Genomic DNA, 24,077 nt, shown 5'->3' on the forward strand with positions numbered 1-24,077 from the left:
CAGTGAACTATACAGACTTTAGGTTTTGCCAGTGTTTGTGGGATACAAAAGCTAGCAAAGTAAATAGTTAGCTTAGCTCCCCCTTGGAGTAAATAAGTGATCACCATGGAAACCGTCATCTGATAAGGAAGTTAAACTCGTTTAATGTCTGTAAGGAAATCTTATGTATTTTCTATCTTTTATTGAAAGTATCTTAATATTTTCTTTTATTTGTAGGTTGGGGTCTCTGTCCAGGACAAGAACCGCCTCTACAATATTGTGAAGGTCTGTTCGAAGATAATTGGTATCCGGCAAAGAGACTTGCGTTCTCTGTGGGAGAAGCAGGTGGTCTAAAAAGCACGAGGAATAGTTTCCCAACCCGACCACATCCTGTCCTCCGACTTCATTTTAATGCCCTCAGGCCGTCGTTTTACAACGTCACATGAGAAGACAAATCGTCTTTCAAAATCTTTCATTTCTTCTGCCATCAGGCTGTTAAACCTTGATAGCAGTATGAGAAATTACTAATATTTCCATACTCTTGGAGTTTTTATTTGTCTTAACCAATAATTTTGGGGCTTATTATTGTTGGGACTAGGATTTTACTTATTCATTATGCATCTATTTATTGTTCATTTATCTGTGAGTGCCTGTGTACTGACTGTCTCTGGCATAGATCGGTCTGTTTCTTGTTTGTTGGGGCCCGAGCCCAAAGGGCGAAGGCCCTCTTGTATTTCCTTTGTTTGTTTGCTTCCTTCTTTATTATTACGCCACTTAAACCCTAAATTTGACCCCCTAAACATGCTCAAAAACTCACCAAATTTGGCACGCCCATCAGGTCTGGTGAAAAATTGGATGTAAAAATTAACCCCCACAGTGCCAAAATGTGCTCTGTAGCGCCACCTATGTCACTAATATGGCCGCCACGGCCCATAGGAATGTCGTAGAGAGATCAAACCAAAACTCAATTATTCGTCTCATCAAGACCTATAAATCATACGCTGACACCCCTGACCTAAATCCAACAGGAAGTCTGCAATTAGCCTTTCAATATAAGACTTTGCCTCAATTTTGGCCACCGAGCAAACGCCATCTCCTCCGAGGGCGTTAATGGTTCGGCTTCAAATTCAATACATGACTTATGACACTGTGCTGAAAAAAAGTTGTTAAAAACTTTGTAGTAACTGATTTTATAAGCCCTGAAAGTTGCAGTGCCACATCACATCACACGTACCCCTTAAAATGTAAATGAATGGGGAAAGGCTTCTGACATCTAAACTATAAGTCTGACCACTTTCAAACCTGTATCAATGGATTCACCATGACATTTCCTACTAAAAACTGTGATTTTTAATGTAAGATTTGGCCAAAGTCATGGGATTTATGAGGATATTTCACAAGAAGAGTGACATTCTCCTCTCCAACTGCCCCTCCCACACCTGCCAGCTCCACCAACCAGCTGAAGAACAGTATGGCCCTGCTATAGCTGGACTTTACTGGATTCAAAGAGCTGGCCTAGGCCAGGATGCCTGACCCCCCAGACAACTCTGCAGCAGCTTAAAGGAGCTGCAGCAGCTCAAGAGAGACAACCAGGCCTTGGCATCTGACCTCAGAGGAAGTCTAGAGGCAGGAGAACAGTGTGCTCTGTGCTCGGTTAACCAAAGTGAAGAAAGATGCTGAGAAGAGAGAAAGGAAGTTTCACCAGGCAAGTCCAACGCCTGACAGACATCAGTCCCCACAATGACAAGTACAGAGACACAGACTCTCCCTGCCAGTGTCACAAACCCCTGCCTTGTCTCTGTTCCACCCTCTCTGCTCTGCATCCAGCCCAACAACATCCTGGCACCTCCTGATACATCCACACAGCCGGCTGCCAACAGCCAGCTCTGCCCATCCCAGCTTCCCTCCACTCAGCCTGAAGAGCAAGCCCCACAAGTGCTTCTGCTGGCTGACTCTAATGGGAAAATCCTGGACACAAACAAGCTGTTTCCTGGTAAGAAAGTGCTGTCTAAACGCTGCAGCAACACAGGCCAGGCAATGAAGCTGTTGAAAAAGGAGACCTTCAGGATCCCTCAATGCCTGGTGATCCACACAGGAACAACTGACCTGCAGAGCCTCATTAAGGACACTGCTGAGGCAGTGAGAAAGATGGCGGAGAGGGCCAGTAGAGAGTTCCCCGACACCTGCATTGTGGTCTCCACCCTGCTGCCTTGAACAGACATCCCTCCTCATGTCATTCATGACATTATTATTGAGATCAGAAGAGGATGTGCCACCTTACCCAGTGTCCACCTGGCCCTCTATCCAACCACTGACACCTGGGACCTCTATGATGGACTCCATCTACACAGAGAGAGGGTGAGGACATTTGCAAAGATCCTAAAAGACACCGCCCTGGGATGCAGTCCTTCCACCCCCTCCTCTACTAGGAGCTTTAGGGGCCATCCCAGACCTCCTCCTCCCCATCACCAGCCCAGGATCATCTCCCCTGCTGTGAGGAGATACAGCAGCTCAGCCTGGACCTCCCACTCCCCAGGCACTGCCACCTCACTAATGTGAAGCATATCCAGAGGAGACTACCTTCCCCCTCCTCAGCCCCTCCCCACCAACCCCCTTCACACCAACAGCAGCAGAGCTATGCAGCAGCAACTGCCCCTGGTCCCCCTCCCCACCAACAGCAGCAGAGCTATGCAGCAGCAACTGCCCCTGGTCCCCCTCCCCACCAACAGCAGCAGAGCTATGCAGCAGTTGTAGCCCAGCCTACAGTGACAGTCCCCCCCCCCCCCCCCCCCGCTACCTCTGAGCTGGGAGACATCAGGGAGATGCTGCGAACTCTATCCACCCGGCTTCTGTTCAACTAAGATGTACATATTCAGAACATCTTCCCACTTGAGTAACAGAACATGGAAATGTATTGTTAGTTAGTAATAGTAATAATATCAACAGTAGTAGTCAGTACAGTAGTAGTATTAGTGAAAATGCCGCCATGGAATTTATGTCACATTATTATGTAGTATTGTTAATGTTAGATAGTTGTAGGTGTTTTTATATTTGTCTCACTATACGGGTTCATTTTGATTGTTTTAATGTGTTCATTTCATATAAGCAGCTGGAATATTCAGGGTCTCCACTCCTCAACCTTTGACCTGAAGAGTGGAAACCCTGAATTCAAGAAATCTATCAAAGACATTGATCAAAATGATCTGCTCACTCACTGTCCTCCAGGATATAATGGCGTCATGGTGCCCTCTATAAAATAAAAAAACATACTGAAGGGGGGATCTTGGTGTGGTATAAAGGAGATCTTTGCTGTCAGATCTCACCAGTAAAACATTTTTGAAACTCTTCATCTATAAATTGCCTATTTCCAGGCCCAGGGAAACTGGAGATCTGAATGGACCAACAGGAACTGAACCTGATGTCATTGACCCACAGGGCAACAACCATGTGTTTGGTCAGTTTATCCTGTTTACCAAACCAACTATCACCCATCAGAACAACTTTGACTCTGAAATAAACCAAAGTGTCAGGGAGGCAGTGCATCCGTCAGGCCTTAGACCTGTACATAGTTAATGGTAGGTTCACATACTCCTCAGCTCGTGGGTCCAGTGTAGTAGACTATACAGTCACTGACATGGACTCCTCCGCTATCAGTGCATTCACTGTCAGACAGCAATCCCCCCTTTCAGACCACAACCAAATAAAAGTGTTCTTTAAACTCTCGGATCAAATGAGAGACATAAAAGGAACCCAGTAAACTGTACAAATTAAATCCTACTTACAGATGGGCCCCAGATAGAGGAGACAAATTCATCCTGATCGGATGAATGACATATCAATACGACCAAAATCAATACCAGCCCCTACCAGAGAGGGTGTAAACAAGGCCCTTGATGGTATCAATATGATATTTCATAAGGAAGCTATTAAAGCTGACTGTATAAAACAAAAAACGAAGCCTGTTAAAAGGCAAAATGCTGACAAATGGTTTAATCAAGAATGCAAGTGGATCAGAAAAGACCTGAGAACAACAGCAAATGAAAAACATCCCACCAAACAACCCGGCCTTACACATTAGGGACAATGAAACTTTTAGCAAATAAAAACATACATCTAGGAACACAAACAAAATAAAATAAACCCACATGAAACTTGAAGATATTGCGAACGCTATTAACATCAGTTCTGGGATATGTGTAACAACTTTAACACAAAGCAACCACAAGCATTACCTGTCCAACACATCTTAAAAATCTCTACAAAGAAATACCAATAAATCTAATTAATTCAGATTAATGTATTATAAAAGAAAAACTCCAAACATTAGAAGAAACAATTTAAGACAATTAAACCCCCTTGATTTCCCAAATACTGGGGAAGAACCGACCACACAGACAAAATCTCTCCGGTCAAGGAAAGCTTGTGGTCCAGACAGCTTTAAAAATGAAATGTTCAAATGCAGCAGCCCAGAGACGCAGGGTGCAGTGTTGAAGTTGTTCAATATCGTATTAGAGTCAGGATGTTTTCCTGACATCTGGTGGAAAGGGATCATTTCCCCCCCTTCATGGGACTGGGGACAAATCAGACCCTGGTAACTACTGTGATGTCCATCCAGTGGAAAAATCAAATGTGCTTCCTCCCAAAACACCAACCACGTATGTACCCTTCACACTTTGATTAAACACGTACACCAAACAAATACGGTAAGATATTCACTTGTTTTATTGACTTTATCTGGCATTAAGGGCTCTATTACAGACTCAGAGTGTATGATCTGGGTAAATCAATGTATTTGCTCTTAAAATTGGAGACAAACAAACTGAGTTCTTCACCCAGAGAAGACGTGTTCATCGGGGTTTTAGTCAGACTTTACTGAATGTGTATATAAATGAAGTTGAGAAGTGAAGTCTCTGTTTTATGCTGATGATCTACTGTCTCCTACTGAACCAGAACTACAGCAACAGCTGGACAGACAGTGCTTTCAGAACTGGGCTCTGGCAGCAAATATGAAGAAAACTAATGTCATGATTTTTCCAAAGAATAAATATAAGTTTGTCATAAATAATCATATCATTCAACATAGTATGAGTTATTGCTGCTTTGGTATAAACATAACAGCATCAGGGAGTTTCAACATGGCAGTGAATGCACTACAAGAGGGTTTAACCCCTTAACATCCATCCTTTCACCTATTTGGCCTACCCAAATGGAAAAGCTTATAACAGAAGCACTGTGATGCATGTATTAGACTTCATTTGACATCTTCTAGTTTCTGGAAATGTGTTTGTTTAGCATGCGGCTAAAACACAAATAAAACTACATCAGTTTTTGGTCGTCGTCTATAATGAGTCATATATCAAGAACAATAATTAGGACATGCTTTATGCCAGAACTATGCAGAACACCATAAACCTTTAACCTGTATAATATTCCAGACCTCTAGGCCGAACCTTATGGGAGCTGGTTTATAGTTTGTGGTGTCACTGGTGTCTCTGAACCTCTCCAATCATCTCCAGTTGGCCAAATTGTGCCCATTGCTTTGACTCATTACTGTGTGATGCTGCCGCTTACAACTGGCCCGGTGGGTGTTAAAGGGTTAAAATACGTGACAGTGTCATCCTGCTGTAGTGAAGTCTGGCGTCCACTCAGTCATCATAACTAAACCCGCTGCAACAAACATCCAACAGTCTTTACATGCACACAGAAAAAAAAAACATGCACACTCCAAAACCCTCCAAACCAAGAGCTGAGCCCAGAAAAGAGTCTCCTACGTCAGCTGGTGCTGAGACTAACTGCCCCTCTCAGACACACTCTGACCAGTCTGACCAGTCTCACACCAGCACTGCTTCCCAAACACCAATCACAGTCGACCAAACTATAACACAACGTAAAGAAACGTATTGTCAGGAATTGTGGAGCAGGTGGATCCAGATGCAGAAACCAACAGCAGGGCTGAAGAAAACCGTCTTTATCTGTGGGACCAGCAGGAAAACCACGACGGAGGAAATGAGGACGTTTGAGACGTCTTTTCCTCTGAAGCGTGACGTGATGCCATCAGCTGATCACGGCCAATCAGCTGTCAGTCACTTTAACAGCTGTAGAGACGTTTCAGTTCCTGTCTGCACACATGAGATACTAACAAAGGTGCAGTTATCAGTTCCCCTCGCAGCCTGTCACCTGTTCTAATATGTAACGTGATCAAAGCCGACGCTCAGAAATTTACAGCCTGAACGGAAAGAAGAAGAAATATGTAAAATATAACTTTTACTTCATCCATAATAAACAGCTGATGAAAAGAAAGATCCTTCAAATAAACAAAGAAAGTTGTTTATGGAGAGGAGGAGAGGAGGAGGAGAGGAGAGGAAGGAGGAAAGAGGAGAGAGAAGAGAGGAGAGAGGAGAGAGGAGAGAGAAGAGAGGAGAGAGGAGAGAGGAGAGAGGAAGGAGGAGAGAGGAGAGAGGAAGGAGGAGAGAGGACAGAGGAGGAGAGAGGAGAGGAGAGGAGGAGAGAGGACAGAGGAAGGAGGAGAGAGGAAGGAGGAGAGAGGAGGAGAGGAAGGAGGAGAGAGGAGAGAGGAGAGGAGAGGAGAGAGGACAGAGGAGGAGAGAGGAGAGGAGAGAGGAGAGAGGACAGAGGAGGAGAGAGGAGAGGAGGAGAGAGGAGAGGAGGAGAGAGGACAGAGGAAGGAGGAGAGAGGAAGGAGGAGAGAGGAGGAGAGGAAGGAGGAGAGAGGAGAGAGGAGAGGAGAGGAGAGAGGAGGAGAGAGGAAGGAGGAGAGAGGAAGGAGGAGAGAGGAGAGAGGAAGGAGGAGAGAGGAGGAGAGGAGAGGAGGAGGATCCTAACAACAACATACGACACAAAACATCACAACAACCAAAAGAAAACGTGAGACTGGAAATAATCAACATTTACTTTAACAAATTCAATTAAAAGAGCTTAATGAGCTCTCAACATTAAAACTACACACACACACACACACACACACACACACAGGATGTGCTGTAGATATATGATATAATATAGTTATTGGAACATTCATGTTGTAGATATATGATATAATATAGTTATTGGAACATTCATGTTGTAGATATATGATATAATATAGTTGTTGGAACATTCATGTTGTAGATATATGATATAATATAGTTGTTGAGACATTCATACTGACAGTTATTTTGAATGTGACAGGGACTCGTAATGTTTCCGTTCTGTGAGACTGAAAAACAAGAAAAACGTTTCTAAAAATGTTTCAGTGGGTTTTTCCGTGAGGTCGGAGGAGGAGGTTGTGTTTGTGTTGTTACTGAGGGGGGGCGCTGTCACCGCTACACCCTCTAACAGCTGATGAACTGTTACCTGACAACAGTCTGCTGTTTGAACCCTCGTTAAAGGTAGTGAAACCGACTTTACAGAAGTGATGAAAAGTTGCCGTTCAGGCGAGAAAAATAAAAACAGACAAACCACAGATTCGGGGTTTTCCATCATGAAGCGTTCTGAGTCACAGCTGCTCACCGAACTTCATCAACACGTCTCATGCAGATAATTAAAGATCTGATATATATTTAATATCAGGAGAGATTCTGATAAATATGTTTTACTTTACATTTTAAGCTGCAGTCAAATGAATGTAAAGAGATAAAACAGGTCTGATGATCAGCTCAGAACAAACACCTTCAGGATATCTGAGGGACGATAATGAAGCAAAAGCAGCACAGACGGCAGAGTTCTTACTTGTGGAGGAACTCGTCCTGTCCGCAGACCTTCAGCAGGTAGTCGTCCACGTCCAGGTGATCCAGGTCGTCCTGCGCGTAGCACAGCGTCTGATAGATCAGCAGGTCCACGGTGGACGAACCTGACAGACAGCGAGGACACGCTGAAGGTTATTTCTCTCTGAGATGTGTCACACATCTACAGACCCGACATCCACACGCGGCGTCTTACCGTCGCAGGTGAAGGTGAGCGGCTCTCTGAAGTGCTCGCTGATGATGGTGACCTTCACGCTGACGCCCAGACCCTGATGAAGCTCCTCATGGCCGACCGACGGAGACCAAACGAAGCCGGCGTTCTTGGAGCGGTCACTGTGCGGGTACGCCGAACGCAGGCTGCGGAGAAAACACACGGACGGCAGTCAGTGACGTTTCTACGGTCTTCAAGCAGAAGATCATGTGACCGTCTGCAGGTGTTTTATACCTGCATGTTCACACTACACTCCTCACATCAGAGGAACTCTGGGAACCAATGTTCTTCTTCTATCTTCTTCTGTTTGTTTACATATATCTCTCCCTCCAGAATTTCACTGTGTTTTTCTGATTATTGAGGCCAAAAATGTTTGATTCTGCAGCAGCTTTACTCAAAAATTGTGATGTTTTATGTCTCTTTTTGTGGCAAAAATTGCAATCAGAGTAAAATAATGTGATTTATTTAAACTGCTGCCAGTGAAGAGTCGTACGTAACGACTTCCTGCAGATCACAGAAACAACACAGCTGAACATGAGAACCATGAGGACTCAACGTTCTATTAAATAAACTTTCAGCTCAACATCAGCAGCAAATAAAATCATCAATAATGTTATTAAAATAAATCTAGTTTGATGTTTGAGGCAGATTATGTCTCCTGACTCACTGAATCAAACCTCATCTGGGAACATTTGGGAACATTTGGGAACATTTGGGAACAGTTTTGCTCGTCTATGGCATCGTGTTTGTTGGCAGGTGAGATTTGTCGCCACACCAAACGCCACGATTGGTCCAAACCACAAACAGCTGCTGGTTCAGACGTTTCATGCAGAGAAGTTGTGGAGATTTCTTAAATTTGAGGTAATTATTGTGATGTCATAGGACAGTTTCCTGGAGGGAGTGATGATGTCATGCTCATTAATGTGAACATTTGTATGTATTGATCTGTAGATGTCGTGTGTTTGTCCTGTACATGTAATAAATTAAAATGAAATAAACTAAACATACTGAGAACAAACAGCTGATCTGCTGTCATGACTACAGCTGCAACAATTATTTTCATTATTGATCAATCTGTTGATTATTTTATTGATTATTGATTAAGTGTGTGTGCGTGTGTGTGTATATGTGTGCGTGCGTGTGTGTGTGTGTATATGTGTATATGTATGTATATATGTGTGTATGTGTGTATGTGTATGTGTGTGCGTTTATATGTGTGTATATGTGTGTATGTGTGTGTGTGTGCGTATATGTGTGTGTATGTGTGTGCGCGTATATGTGTGCGTGTATTTATATGTGTGTATATATGTGTGTGTGTATGTGTATGTGTGTGCGTATATGTGTGTATGTATGTGTGTGTGTGTGCGTGTGTGTATGTGTGTATATGTGTGTATGTATGTGTGTGTGTGCGCGCGTGTGTTTATATGTGTGTATGTGTGTGTGTGTTTATATGTGTGTATATATGTATGTGTGTGTATGTGTGTGTGTGTGTGTGCGTATATGTGTGTATGTATGTGTGTGTGTTTATATGTGTGTATGTGTGTGTGTATATATGTGTGTGTGTGTGTGTATGCGTGTGTATGTGTGTGTGTGTGTGTGTGTGTGTATGTGTGTGTGTGTGTGTGTGTGTGTGTGTGTGTGTGTGTGTGTGTGTGTGTGTGACTCACACATCCAGCATGTGGCAGAAAGCCGCCACCTCCTCGTCTCTCTCCTCAGACACTTGGAACAGTTCGTATCCGAACCCGTTCATCCTGGAGCCCAGAGACACCTGTCAATCACACACAGAGCCGACCAATCAGAGGACAGTATTCCCAGAGCCGAGCCGGGTCTCAGGACTACCGCATCGCTAACCGTCTCTCATGTTTGACCGTGTTAAAGTGTTTTTAACTCGGTGGGCGTCGGTGAGGAAATGTGAGCTGCTTATCAAAACACCATAAAGTCATAAAACTGCAGCAGGAAACGATCTGTTTCACTGTGTCAGCAGGATTCAGAGCTGCTGCTGCTGCGGCTGCTGCTGCTGCTGGGTAAAGATATCACGATGATCACCTGACACTTTCTAACCTGACAATTCACTAACAGTCTCTGCAAAAAGTCCAAATACATCAAAGTCAGTTTAAACTCTGGAGACAAAAGTAAGTTGTTTCAAAGTTAAGACTTAAAATGACTTAAAATGACTTAAAATGCAGCTCAGTGTCTCATAAAATATAATAAAATGATCAATAAAGTTCATGTAAATGTCACTCTGAGTTTAATTAGACGGTTTAATCACATGATCGATGATGAGCAGGAAACATAAACATCATCAGGCTTCAGCTACATTTATGTTTCACATCATGAGACAGAAATATCTCTGATCTTCTTAAAAAAGTCCTCTATGATAATTCCTACATTTATTTATAGCTTTAACTTTAACCTTTAAGTATTTCATCATATTTATAATGACAGCTGATAATATTTCTTCATATATTATAAAACATCTGGTCACATACATGCATGAGTGTAAATGTCTCATATATATAGTTATATTATTTATATATATATAAAATTATATATATAAAAAAAATAAATACATATATATATATATATTTATATATATATTTATATACATATATAAATATATGTATATAAATATATCTGTATATATGTACACTGACTGTTGTTTATTGATGAACAGTATATCCTGATATGTGTCTGTGATTGTTGTTTATTGATGAACAGTATATCCTGATATGTGTCGCTGACTGTTGTTTATTGATTAACAGTATATCCTGATATGTGTTGCTGATTGTTGTTTATTGATTAACAGTATATCCTGATATGTGTTGCTGTGTTTGTTGTTTTATTAGCGTAGAGTGAAACTCTGCTGGAGCCACTTTACTGAGAAAATAACACAAACAGAGCTTTTGTTGTTGTTTACTTCACTACATCAGTAAACACCAGTTTGTGCTGGTGTTTTCAGTCAGCAGTTCTGAACCCGTCAGTGACTCCGAGTCTCCTTCCTGCTGTCAGTCGTGTTGCTGTTGTTGTTTCCAGCTGGTCCGACCGGTCAGACCGCTGACGGCGTGTTCACTGTCAAACTGTGACCATGATCAGTTTCAACACGCCGGCAGAGAGCCGGGAGGAAATGTTTGTTTATTCACACACAGCTGGAGACGTCAGAACCGTCTGAATACGAGCTGCAGTGAGTCTGATATTAACTCTTCAGTCAGATCGTTCCTGGTTCTAACCAGGAAACCTGCTAAGTTTGGTTTTAGTCTTTTATTTAGAGGAAGTTGTTGCGGGTCTGTATTGATGTGTTTATTGATCCCTCCAGCAGTTATTTTGTGATTATTGTGGCCAAAAATGTTTGATTTTGCAAACATGCAAACTGTATTGTAATTTGTTGGCCACAATAACCAAAAAAACCTGTGAAATCCTGGAGGGAGGGACTAATGAACACGTGACATCATAATGACATCACATGGCTGTATATTATAGGCAGTGAACACCACTCAGTTGTCACAGCAACCAGAGAAATGTACGGGTTCTCACCGGGTCTGCAGAAACCCGCCGCTGGTTCTTGTTGCTCTTGGGAACCGGGACGTAAGTCCTGGGCGGGACCTGAGGGGGGAGGGTCTTACTCCGAGCCACGGGCTTCCCTGATTGGTCCCCGTTGACCCTGCGACCTCGGGGCCCCTGCTGGCCGTTGAGGCGGGACAGTGAGTCATTGATGTTGTCGTAGTTCAGCTCCCCGGAGCTCACTTTGGGCCGATCCACGTCAGGCGTGAACAGGTTGACGTCACGAGGCGCGACAGACCCCCGTGGGGGTAGGAAGGGGGGGTTCTCGGGCCCTGACAACGGGGGGAGGGGGTTTCTCGGTGGGATGGCTGGGGGCACGTCGTCTGGAAGAGAGGGGAAGCCTTTAGGTAGAAACCCTGACCCAGATCCATGTGAGTCCCCGAGGCTGTCCAGGATGTACAGGGACTCTTTGAAGCCTCCCTGAGGGGGGGGCACCCTGGCTGGGGGGGAGCACGGAGACTGGGACCCTCCAGGCTGGTTCAGGGAGGAGTCAGATCCAGAGAGGCCCCTCTGTAGGCCTCCTCCCGTGGGGGCAGGGTGGGGCTGGTTGGGGGCAAGGTGGGGCCGTTCGATGGAGGGTACCGGGCTCTTGGAGCGGGTCTGGCTGGCGGTTCTGGAGCCAGCCTGGCCGGTCATGGTCCCGGTCTGGGTGCCACTCTGGTCCTGCTTGAGTCTGGAGAGGGCGTCGTACTCCATCTGCAGGGCTTCGGCCAGGACCAGCTCCTTCTGACTGAGACCCAGAGCCTCCAGGCAGCCCCAGCCCGCCTCGCCGCCCTCCTTCTGGGTCTGAGCCGCTGACATGATGTCTCCTCAGATGGGGGGTGGGGGGGCGAGCTCTGCAGAAGTGCTGCTAACAGAAGCAGCAGGAGGTACCGCTGAGGACAGAGAGACACAACACAGTCAGAAGACGTGATGACATCATCAGTACGTTATCAGTCTGTTTCGTTATGTGCAGCTCGGCTTGAATCAAAGACTCAAACCGTTCCACTAACACCCCGAAGCAGGAGGCCGGTTCAGAGCCGGTGTCTAATCTCAAACCAGTTCTTCACATTCCAACAGCCAAACAACCGGCTCTCGACAAGACAAACTGGTTCCAGAGTGGAACCAACTCTTTGCTGGTCTAGAAGATAGAAGCGCTTACAGGAGGAGCGGGGGGGCGGGGGGGGGCGGGATTATCAGGACCAACCAAAAACAAATCTCTGGCAGAGATTCTGAGCCAGGCTGAAAGCTGTTAATATGTCACTTTATTAAGTTTTCATATTTTTTCAGGTGAGAAAGTAACGATGTAGATTCTCAATATGTGTTCAGTTCATCCAAATAACTGTTTGGAATTTTGCTGCGACGTGTTTTGGAGATGTGAAGGAACCACGAAATTAGCACCAGACAGCAGCCAAAAAAACCATGGTGATCAATTGATTGGCTGCTAATTTGAACATTCATAAACATTCATATCCGTTCGTATCCGTTCGCAACCGTTCGTATCCGTTCGTAACAGTTCGTAACAGTTCGTATCCGTTCGTATCCGTTCGTAACCGTTCGTATCCGTTCATAACCGTTCGTAACCGTTCGTATCCGTTCGTAACCGTTCGTATCCGTTCGTAACAGTTCGTAACAGTTCGTATCCGTTCGTATCCGTTCGTATCCGTTCGTAACAGTTCGTAACCGTTCGTATCCGTTCGTATCCGTTCGTAACCGTTCGTATCCGTTCGTAACAATTCGTAACAGTTCGTATCCGTTCTTATCCGTTCGTAACCATTCTTATCCATTCTTAACAGTTCGTAACCGTTCGTATCCGTTCTTAACAGTTCGTATCCGTTCGTTCGTAACAGTTCGTAACCGTTCGTAACCGTTCGTATCCGTTCGTAACCGTTCGTATCCGTTCGTAACAGTTCGTAACAGTTCGTATCCGTTCGTATCCGTTCGTATCCGTTCGTAACAGTTCGTAACCGTTCGTATCCGTTCGTATCCGTTCGTAACCGTTCGTATCCGTTCGTAACAATTCGTAACAGTTCGTATCCGTTCTTATCCGTTCGTATCCGTTCGTAACAGTTCGTAACCGTTCGTATCCGTTCGTATCCGTTCGTAACCGTTCGTATCCGTTCGTAACAATTCGTAACAGTTCGTATCCGTTCGTATCCGTTCGTAACCGTTCGTATCCGTTCTTAACAGTTCGTATCCGTTCGTTCGTAACAGTTCGTAACCGTTCGTAACCATTCGTGTTCATGTTTTTATGTTCATTTTATGTCTTTTTTCATGTGAAGCACTTGCTGCATGTAATTTATTGTGTTGTAAAGCACTTTGAGTTGCATTTTGTTAATGAAAGTTGCTACTTAAATCAAGTTATTATTACTATTATTATGATGTGATACAGTCTTCAGTGTGTTGATGTTATACTTAATGGTTCATTGAGTCGACAGTCTGCAGTGAACATGGCTTAGATGGTAATGTAGTCCGCCATTGTTGTTGTGTTTAAAGTTCTTCTTCTCCTGCTTTTATTGTTTCATGGCGGGTGGCAACCAGCGTTACGGTGCGTTATCGCTGCCCACTATGTTACAGTATGAAGTGGTTGAAGTTAGCGTTGCTAGGAAACCGCAGGCGACTTTACTCTCCAGCCTGTCGAAAAGCAAACTGGTTCTCAGTAGGTTCACTGTGAACCAGCACCAGGTTCCAGTTGGTGTAAAGGAGGGTTAACACAATGCAGCTGTATCTCATCAACGTTAACTCGAACCAGGCTTCAATGATCTCGCCGTGCACGGAGGATATAAACAGCAGTGAACTTCTCACACACACAACAAACCTGCTGATGGAACGATGAAGAATATAAAGGAGTCTTCACTGCCTCAGTTAACAAGGCGAGGGAGACGGATCAGCACACAAATCACTGACAGATTAAATGTGTAAATTATATAAACCTACGGAGGAGGAGGGCTAAAGGTTAGAGGAGTGAGGTCACTGGTTCAATCCTCCAGGATTGTAATGGAGTATTTTTACTTGGCTGTATTGGTACTTTTACTTAAGTAAAGGATCTGAGGACTTCTTCCTTCTCTGGTATTAAATAACCTCAACTTTAAATCTTAAATCAGACTTCAGGATGAATAAATTTTCTTTATTTCTCAATATTGATGAAGCTTTTGTGAGTCTGACTGGTCGTATTTGCATGACAGCAGAGGCAGTGAGACAGAGTCTCTGTTATAAACTGAGACGTCTTTGTTGAGCCGCGGGGACGTCCCAGTTTAAACCTTTTCCCAGTTTAAACCTTTTCCCAGACTCCCACAATAACAGACTGGATCTCGATGTGTTTGTGTTGCTGCTGCAGCCGAGTGTGAAGGAAGGAAACACGACAACAATAAGAAGGAAGGAAACCAAACTGTGAGGAGGGAAAACCAGCAGAGACATTATTAAAGACTCGTTACATGAAGCTGTAGATGTTTAAATCAAAGCAGGTCCTGAGAGGGGGGGTGGACAAAAAAACTGAAACACCAGACGGTCTAACTGCATCCAATAGAACCGACTACACACACGTTTACACTCAGCGAAGTAAAGAGAAGCACTGACGTAGAAATCTCCAGACCGCTACTGACACATCACTGTCACCTCATTATCAATCAATTTCTAGATTAGTTGATTAGTTGTTTGGTCCATAAAATGTTGATCAATGTTTCCCAAAGATGACGTCAGTTTACTGTCACAGAGACTAAAGACACATTTAACGAGCTGCAATCAGAGACTTTGGACTTTTTCTTAGTTGCCAAATAATTCTGATGATCAACTAATCAATGAACTGATCATTGAGACTCAAATCTGTCTGAACTGTTGAACCTGATCAATAACATCTCTTATACAAGATCAATCACAACATACTAAACTGTATTCTGTCATTTAATAATCAATGAATCATTTTAGTCGTTAATATAACTGATCAGTCCGTCAATCAGTCAATCGATTAGTTTATTAATAGAGAAGATAACTGGCAGATTAATTAAGAGATATGATCGTTAGTCTCAGCTACAGATGATCTCTTACAGTCTTCTTCTGTTGTTGTCTTATCGTCTGGACGGTTTAATCATTAACAGACTGGTCAGACTGGTCATACTGGTTGATTATTGATCGACTGAGTCACTTTACACTGTTGGACTCTGATGTTGTTCGGGAGGGGGCGGGGTTGACCTCTGACCTCTGACATCATCAACGTATGACAGCTTATGATCTGGAAAAGTACAGACGGGCTGTTTACTGGATAGAAACCAGTTGGGAGACCAGTATCACCAGTGCTTTATTAAACCATCAAAACCTTCGTTTGCTTATTTTCATAACATGTGATGATGTTCCGAAGTCAAAATAATGACGAGAGAAATGAAAGTATTTAAATATTATTATTGATCATGTTTACAAGCTGAAACTGAATAAAGTTTCTTCTTCATGAGTAAAATATTAACTGTTTATTGAGGTTTTTATTTCCCTGTTAATGATCTTTTCATTTGATCCTGAACTTTGTAAAGTCATTTAGATTAATCATTGATCATCCTTCTGACGTTCAATAACAATGATTGACAGTGTTTCCTGCTGTAATAGTTCTGTCATAGATGCAGTGAGACGCTTTCAAGATTAATAATAATTATTTTCATTATCAATTAACCCGCCGTTCATTTTCTGGATCGTTTGTCTCTAAAATGTCAGAAATAATTTTAAAAAGTCTTCAAATGTCATAAAAACGACAGAAAAGCTTCACGTCTGAGAAGCTGAAACCTTTTCTGGTTTTTTCCTTTAAAAAATGACTGAAAGGATGATTTAATTATGAAAACAGTTGCTGATTGATTATCTGATTGATTAACAGACTATCTCAGTATCACTGATCGTCTCATATCAAACTAACCCTGATTTTCATTATTTATTCATCTGCTGATTATTTTATCAATTAATCCATAAACTGATTTATATTCAAATGTTTGTTCAAAAGTCCAGAAAATATTCAGTTTACTGTCGTGTGACAAAGAAAAGCAGAAAATATTTGATTTTCACTCTAAAAGTGACTAAATTGATGATTGTTTATCAGAACAGTTGCAGATGAACTTCCTGTGGATTACTGGACAGATGTTTGCAGTAAATATCATCAATGATATTTGGATTTATTTTGTTGAGTGAAAGATGAACCAATAAATCAATAATCATGATGTGCAGCAGCACATGTGAGTGTTTGTGTTGTTGGGGGGAAGTGGGACACAGCTGGTTTATTCCTCTCTGTGGGGGGGGGGGGGGGGTTAATGTCCTCCCCTCCCCCCTCTGTGTCTGTCGGCTTTGAAACAGAGACGAAGGATCAGAAGCTGCTTCACACAGACGTGAACACAAAGATTTACTGCTTCACACCGAACGAACGAACACGACACCACGCAGCAGAAGCACACACATATCAGCTTATTAAGCAATCAATCAATCAATCAATCAGTCAATCAATCAATGGATGTATAATAACAGCTGGATGTATAATAACAGCTGGATGTGTAATAACTGGATGTATAATAACAGCTGGATGTATAATAACAGCTGGATGTATAATAACAGCTGGATGTATAATAACTGGATGTATAATAACAGCTGGATGTATAATAACAGCTGGATGTGTAATAACTGGATGTATAATAACAGCTGGATGTATAATAACTGGATGTATAATAACAGCTGGATGTATAATAACAGCTGGATGTATAATAACTGGATGTATAATAACAGCTGGATGTATAATAACAGCTGGATGTATAATAACAGCTGGATGTATAATAACTGGATGTATAATAACAGCTGGATGTATAATAATAACTGGATGTATAATAACTGGATGTATAATAACAGCTGGATGTATAATAACAGCTGGATGTATAATAACTGGATGTATAATAACAGCTGGATGTATAATAACTGGATGTATAATAACAGCTGGATGTGTAATAACAGCTGGATGTATAATAACTGGATGTATAATAACAGCTGGATGTGTAATAACAGCTGGATGTGTAATAACAGCTGGATGTATAATAACAGCTGGATGTATAATAACTGGATGTATAATAACAGCTGGATGTATAATAACAGCTGGATGTGTAATAACTGGATGTATAATAACAGCTGGATGTATAATAACTGGATGTGTAATAACAGCTGGATGTATAATAACTGGATGTATAATAACAGCTGGATGTATAATAACAGCTGGATGTATAATAACTGGATGTATAATAACAGCTGGATGTGTAATAACAGCTGGATGTGTAATAACAGCTGGATGTATAATAACAGCTGGATGTATAATAACTGGATGTGTAATAACAGCTGGATGTATAATAACAGCTGGATGTATAATAACAGCTGGATGTGTAATAACTGGATGTATAATAACAGCTGGATGTATAATAACTGGATGTATAATAACAGCTGGATGTATAATAACAGCTGGATGTATAATAACAGCTAGATGTATAATAACTGGATGCGTAATAACAGCTGGATGTATAATAACAGCTGGATGTATAATAACAGCTGGATGTATAATAACAGCTGGATGTGTAATAACTGGATGTATAATAACAGCTGGATGTGTAATAACAGCTGGATGTGTAATAACAGCTGGATGTATAATAACAGCTGGATGTATAATAACAGCTGGATGTGTAATAACTGGATGTATAATAACAGCTGGATGTATAATAACTGGATGTGTAATAACAGCTGGATGTATAATAACAGCTGGATGTATAATAACAGCTAGATGTATAATAACTGGATGCGTAATAACAGCTGGATGTATAATAACAGCTGGATGTATAATAACAGCTGGATGTATAATAACTGGATGTATAATAACTGGATGTATAATAACAGCTGGATGTATAATAACTGGATGTATAATAACAGCTGGATGTGTAATAACAGCTGGATGTGTAATAACAGCTGGATGTATAATAACAGCTGGATGTATAATAACTGGATGTATAATAACAGCTGGATGTATAATAACAGCTGGATGTGTAATAACTGGATGTATAATAACAGCTGGATGTATAATAACTGGATGTGTAATAACAGCTGGATGTATAATAACTGGATGTATAATAACAGCTGGATGTATAATAACAGCTGGATGTATAATAACTGGATGCGTAATAACAGCTGGATGTATAATAACAGCTGGATGTATAATAACAGCTGGATGTATAATAACTGGATGTATAATAACAGCTGGATGTATAATAACAGCTGGATGTATAATAACTGGATGTATAATAACAGCTGGATGTATAATAACAGCTGGATGTATAATAACTGGATGTATAATAACAGCTGGATGTGTAATAACAGCTGGATGTATAATAACTGGATGTATAATAACAGCTGGATGTATAATAACTGGATGTGTAATAACTGGATGTGTAATAACTGGATGTATAATAACAGCTGGATGTATAATAACTGGATGTATAATAACAGCTGGATGTATAATAACTGGATGTATAATAACAGCTGGATGTATAATAACTGGATGTGTAATAACTGGATGTGTAATAACTGGATGTATAATAACTGGATGTGTAATAACAGCTGGATGTATAATAACTGGATGTGTAATAACTGGATGTGTAATAACTGGATGTATAATAACTGGATGTGTAATAACAGCTGGATGTATAATAACAGCTGGATGTATAATAACTGGATGTGTAATAACTGGATGTGTAATAACTGGATGTGTAATAACAGCTGGATGTATAATAACTGGATGTGTAATAACTGGATGTATAATAACTAGATGTGTAATAACAGCTGGATGTATAATAACTGGATGTGTAATAACTGGATGTATAATAACTAGATGTGTAATAACAGCTGGATGTATAATAACAGCTGGATGTATAATAACTGGATGTGTAATAACAGCTGGATGTATAATAACTGGATGTATAATAACTGGATGTATAATAACTAGATGTGTAATAACAGCTGGATGTATAATAACAGCTGGATGTATAATAACAGCTGGATGTGTAATAACTGGATGTGTAATAACAGCTGGATGTATAATAACTGGATGTATAATAACTGGATGTGTAATAACTGGATGTATAATAACAGCTGGATGTATAATAACTAGATGTGTAATAACAGCTGGATGTATAATAACAGCTGGATGTATAATAACTGGATGTGTAATAACAGCTGGATGTATAATAACTGGATGTGTAATAACAGCTGGATGTATAATAACTGGATGTGTAATAACTGGATGTGTAATAACTGGATGTATAATAACTAGATGTGTAATAACAGCTGGATGTATAATAACTAGATGTGTAATAACAGCTGGATGTATAATAACTGGATGTATAATAACTGGATGTGTAATAACTGGATGTATAATAACTGGATGTATAATAACAGCTGGATGTATAATAACTGGATGTATAATAACTGGATGTGTAATAACAGCTGGATGTATAATAACTGGATGTAAAATAACTGGATGTGTAATAACTGGATGTATAATAACTGGATGTATAATAACTGGATGTGTAATAACTGGATGTATAATAACTGGATGTATAATAACAGCTGGATGTATAATAACTGGATGTATAATAACTAGATGTGTAATAACAGCTGGATGTATAATAACAGCTGGATGTATAATAACTGGATGTGTAATAACAGCTGGATGTATAATAACTGGATGTGTAATAACTGGATGTATAATAACAGCTGGATGTATAATAACTAGATGTGTAATAACAGCTGGATGTATAATAACAGCTGGATGTATAATAACTGGATGTGTAATAACAGCTGGATGTATAATAACTGGATGTGTAATAACAGCTGGATGTATAATAACTGGATGTGTAATAACTGGATGTGTAATAACTGGATGTATAATAACTAGATGTGTAATAACAGCTGGATGTATAATAACTGGATGTGTAATAACAGCTGGATGTATAATAACTGGATGTATAATAACTGGATGTGTAATAACTGGATGTATAATAACTGGATGTATAATAACAGCTGGATGTATAATAACTGGATGTATAATAACTGGATGTGTAATAACAGCTGGATGTATAATAACTGGATGTATAATAACTGGATGTGTAATAACTGGATGTATAATAACTGGATGTATAATAACAGCTGGATGTATAATAACTGGATGTATAATAACTGGATGTGTAATAACTGGATGTATAATAACTGGATGTATAATAACAGCTGGATGTATAATAACTGGATGTGTAATAACTGGATGTGTAATAACTGGATGTATAATAACTGGATGTATAATAACAGCTGGATGTATAATAACTGGATGTATAATAACTGGATGTGTAATAACAGCTGGATGTATAATAACTGGATGTATAATAACTGGATGTGTAATAACTGGATGTATAATAACTGGATGTATAATAACAGCTGGATGTATAATAACTGGATGTATAATAACTGGATGTGTAATAACTGGATGTATAATAACTGGATGTATAATAACAGCTGGATGTATAATAACTGGATGTGTAATAACAGCTGGATGTATAATAACTGGATGTATAATAACTGGATGTGTAATAACAGCTGGATGTATAATAACTGGATGTATAATAACTGGATGTGTAATAACAGCTGGATGTATAATAACTGGATGTATAATAACAGCTGGATGTGTAATAACAGCTGGATGTGTAATAACTGGACTAAAAATGGCGGCCTTTCAGTCCTATAGGAGCTGCTCAGCTTCCGCGTTGTGCGGCGCACTGAATATGCTCAGCAGTGTTTCCCCCGCTGGCCCCGCCCACAAGTTCTCGCCATAGACTTTACATTGTGATGACGTCACAGATTTTTAAATCACTTTTCTCAGCTCTTACAAATATAAAACCTCCATGGATCAAAGGTCATAATAGAAAGATTGATGTTGTTTGCAGTTGCACGCGTCCTGCCAGCAGTTTACAGACGTCTCCGTTATAACGGCGGTCTGTCCCGGTAAAACCGTTATTAATCATAATGCTGCAGTGACCTCTGAGAAACTGGCTGCCAGGCTGAACGCCGCCGCATCAGCTCTTATTATACATCCATGCAACTGACACATCACTATGGAGTCCGCCATATTTCTCTTTTGGTCGTTGCCATGGCAATGCGCGTCCACGAGTTTTGGGGGGCGGAGCTTCTGACGGAGCAGGAGGGAGGGATGTACTTGTTCAGGTGTTTCGTTTCCTCCAGTGACTCTGCCTTTAACATGTGATCAGCTGTTAGCAGATGACCTGCTGGTTTCTAAACAGACTTATGGAGGTTTATTGATGATGTCTGATGGTTATCAGCTCCATCAGAAGCCACTGGATGAACATTTACCTTCCTACTACCTTTTGATTTGAAATATTATCATCTACAGTTTCTCTGTAATTATGGCCACACCCCCATGATGACGTCAGCCTCATAGTGTTTTATGAGTTGTTTACATTATTTGTTTATGTCGTTTGGAACAAAAGAAACATAAATCCAGCTCTAAATGTGCCGCAGCTCCTGAAATCACACAAACACATGAACCTGTTTATGCAGCTGTGTGGTTAAGACAGGTGTATGTGACGTCATTGAAGTCAGGTGAACTGTATAAGGTCAGAGAGCTTTTTATTATGACGTTGCGTTCGCTGTTGCCATTTATGTTTCTGTAATCTTAGTTCAAATGTGATATTTCCGTTTATTCTCCGAGTTGAACACAAACGTTACTGGATGTGAATTTAACGGGAGGAAACATCTGTCCGACAGCTGCTGCAGCTGCAGAGACTCTCCGACCGAACTCCAGCCAGAAATCTGCCACTTCAGCGCGGCCTGGAGCGGCTTCCACACCGCCTACTGACACCGACCTTTACATCTGGACACGTTATTTACTGCAGAACATCGTTAGTTTTTAGATATTCGAAACTTTTACCGTCGGTTGGTCTGCAGTTTGCACGCAGGGCGGTGGCACGTCGGAAAGGTTAACTAGCATCTACTGAAATAAACTCATTTTAGGTGAATTATATGTGCGCCGATTGAAGCCGTTGACCCTGAAACTCGATAAACAGCCATGAGGCAGACCGGGACGGGCAGCTAACCGGGTTCAGGCTCCGGGTAGTTCGGACTGTCAGATGTTTGAATGGAGTCTGGTCGGACCTTCTCTCCGGAGGAAGGACCGTGTGCAGGAGCCGCTGCGGAGAGAAATGCGTCGGGGCATTTCGATAATTTAAAGCGGTGTTAGCTCTGCAGTTAGCCGCTGCTGAGCGTGTTCAGGTGGGGAAGCCTTACCTGACTGTCGCTCTATGGTCTCCGGGAGCGGCCGGCGGTCTCCATTTTACTTTCCTGACAAAAATTACATCGATCCCCTCCAACTGCCGATCCCTTATCGATATATCCTGGCGGATTACTAGTTTCCAGTCGCCGGTATAAACGGTATCCCGAACATTCAGGCGGTAAACCGGCCCAGCGGCTCCGCTGTGTTCGCCTCAGTCCGCTGGTTGAACAAAGCGGCTCCGGCGGCTCTGTGAAGCCCGCTCTCTGGCCCGCTGCTCGGCTTTGCGTCAGCCGCTCGCCGGCAGCATCTGTCGCTGGATGCTGCTCAGCCTGCCGCCTGCGTCCTCCAGCGGCCACTCGCGGTATTGCAGCGATCCCCCCTCCCCCGCTCCCCCTCTCCCCCCGCGGCCCATAGACCGCCATTATAACAGAGACGTCTGTAAAACTGCTGTAAAACGCCTCCAGCGGACAACAAGCTCAGTTATGAATCTTTCTAGTATGAAGTTTTGATCCTCGGAGGTTTTATATTTGTAAAACTTTCCTCGAGCCGTGAAAAGCGATTTTAAAATCAGTGACGTCACCACTACGTAAAGTCCATGGGCCGAGCGGAACTCGTGGGCGGGGCCAGCAGAGAAACACTACTGCGCATGTGCAGTGGGGCGCATACAACAAGGATTTTTATTTTATTTATTTTTTATTGTATCATGTTTAAACTATATGATCACCTTCAACCAAAACAGAAATACACAAATATAAAAAAAACATGAGATGACAGAACTGTACACACATTAAATATTTAAATCTTTATCTTTATGTTTTAATTGCTTTATTATTCTTCAGCCCATATAATGTTTCAATATAGTGTCTGATTTCTATTTTGAATTATATGTGTGGTTTCTTTTTAGTCTTTTTGCATTTGTGAGTGTCATATTTTCCATATAAGATAAAGAAGTTCAAAATGAACACTTTTACAATCGATATCATTCTTACCATCAAAAATATAATTTCTCTTTTTTCTAAATGAATTGTTGAACCCGTCATCATCTTAAACATATACTCTATATCTAACCAAAATAGTTTTGTACATAGGCAATCATACAATGAATGACAGATGGTCTCAGTTTCTTTATTGCAAAACACTTTCAATCAACATCGTTCCTGAATCCTGAAGCAGCTGGTTCACAGGAAAAATCAAGTGTATTATTCTGAGTGAAACTTCTCTGGTTTTATTGGCAATATAATATTTATTATTGAAACTGACTTCACATCTAGAGAGTAAA

The 24,077-nt window shown here is 41.4% G+C and overlaps 1 protein-coding gene across 1 annotated transcript in view; it reads right to left on the reverse strand.

Annotated features, from left to right (window-relative positions):
* Positions 1 to 23,123, reverse strand: part of pik3c2b (phosphatidylinositol-4-phosphate 3-kinase, catalytic subunit type 2 beta) — a 53,151-nt gene extending 30,028 nt beyond the window's left edge. Inside the window, 5 exon segments of the mRNA XM_067586090.1 lie at positions 7,708 to 7,828; positions 7,918 to 8,078; positions 9,600 to 9,700; positions 11,464 to 12,365; positions 22,813 to 23,123. Of these exon segments, the coding sequence (XP_067442191.1) occupies positions 7,708 to 7,828; positions 7,918 to 8,078; positions 9,600 to 9,700; positions 11,464 to 12,291 (1,211 nt within the window). The 5' untranslated portion in view covers positions 12,292 to 12,365; positions 22,813 to 23,123.
* Positions 23,124 to 24,077: the final 954 nt, after the last annotated feature.

This window comes from Thunnus thynnus, chromosome 4 (genome assembly GCF_963924715.1).
Source record: "Thunnus thynnus chromosome 4, fThuThy2.1, whole genome shotgun sequence".
Taxonomy (NCBI): Eukaryota; Metazoa; Chordata; class Actinopteri; order Scombriformes; family Scombridae; genus Thunnus; species Thunnus thynnus.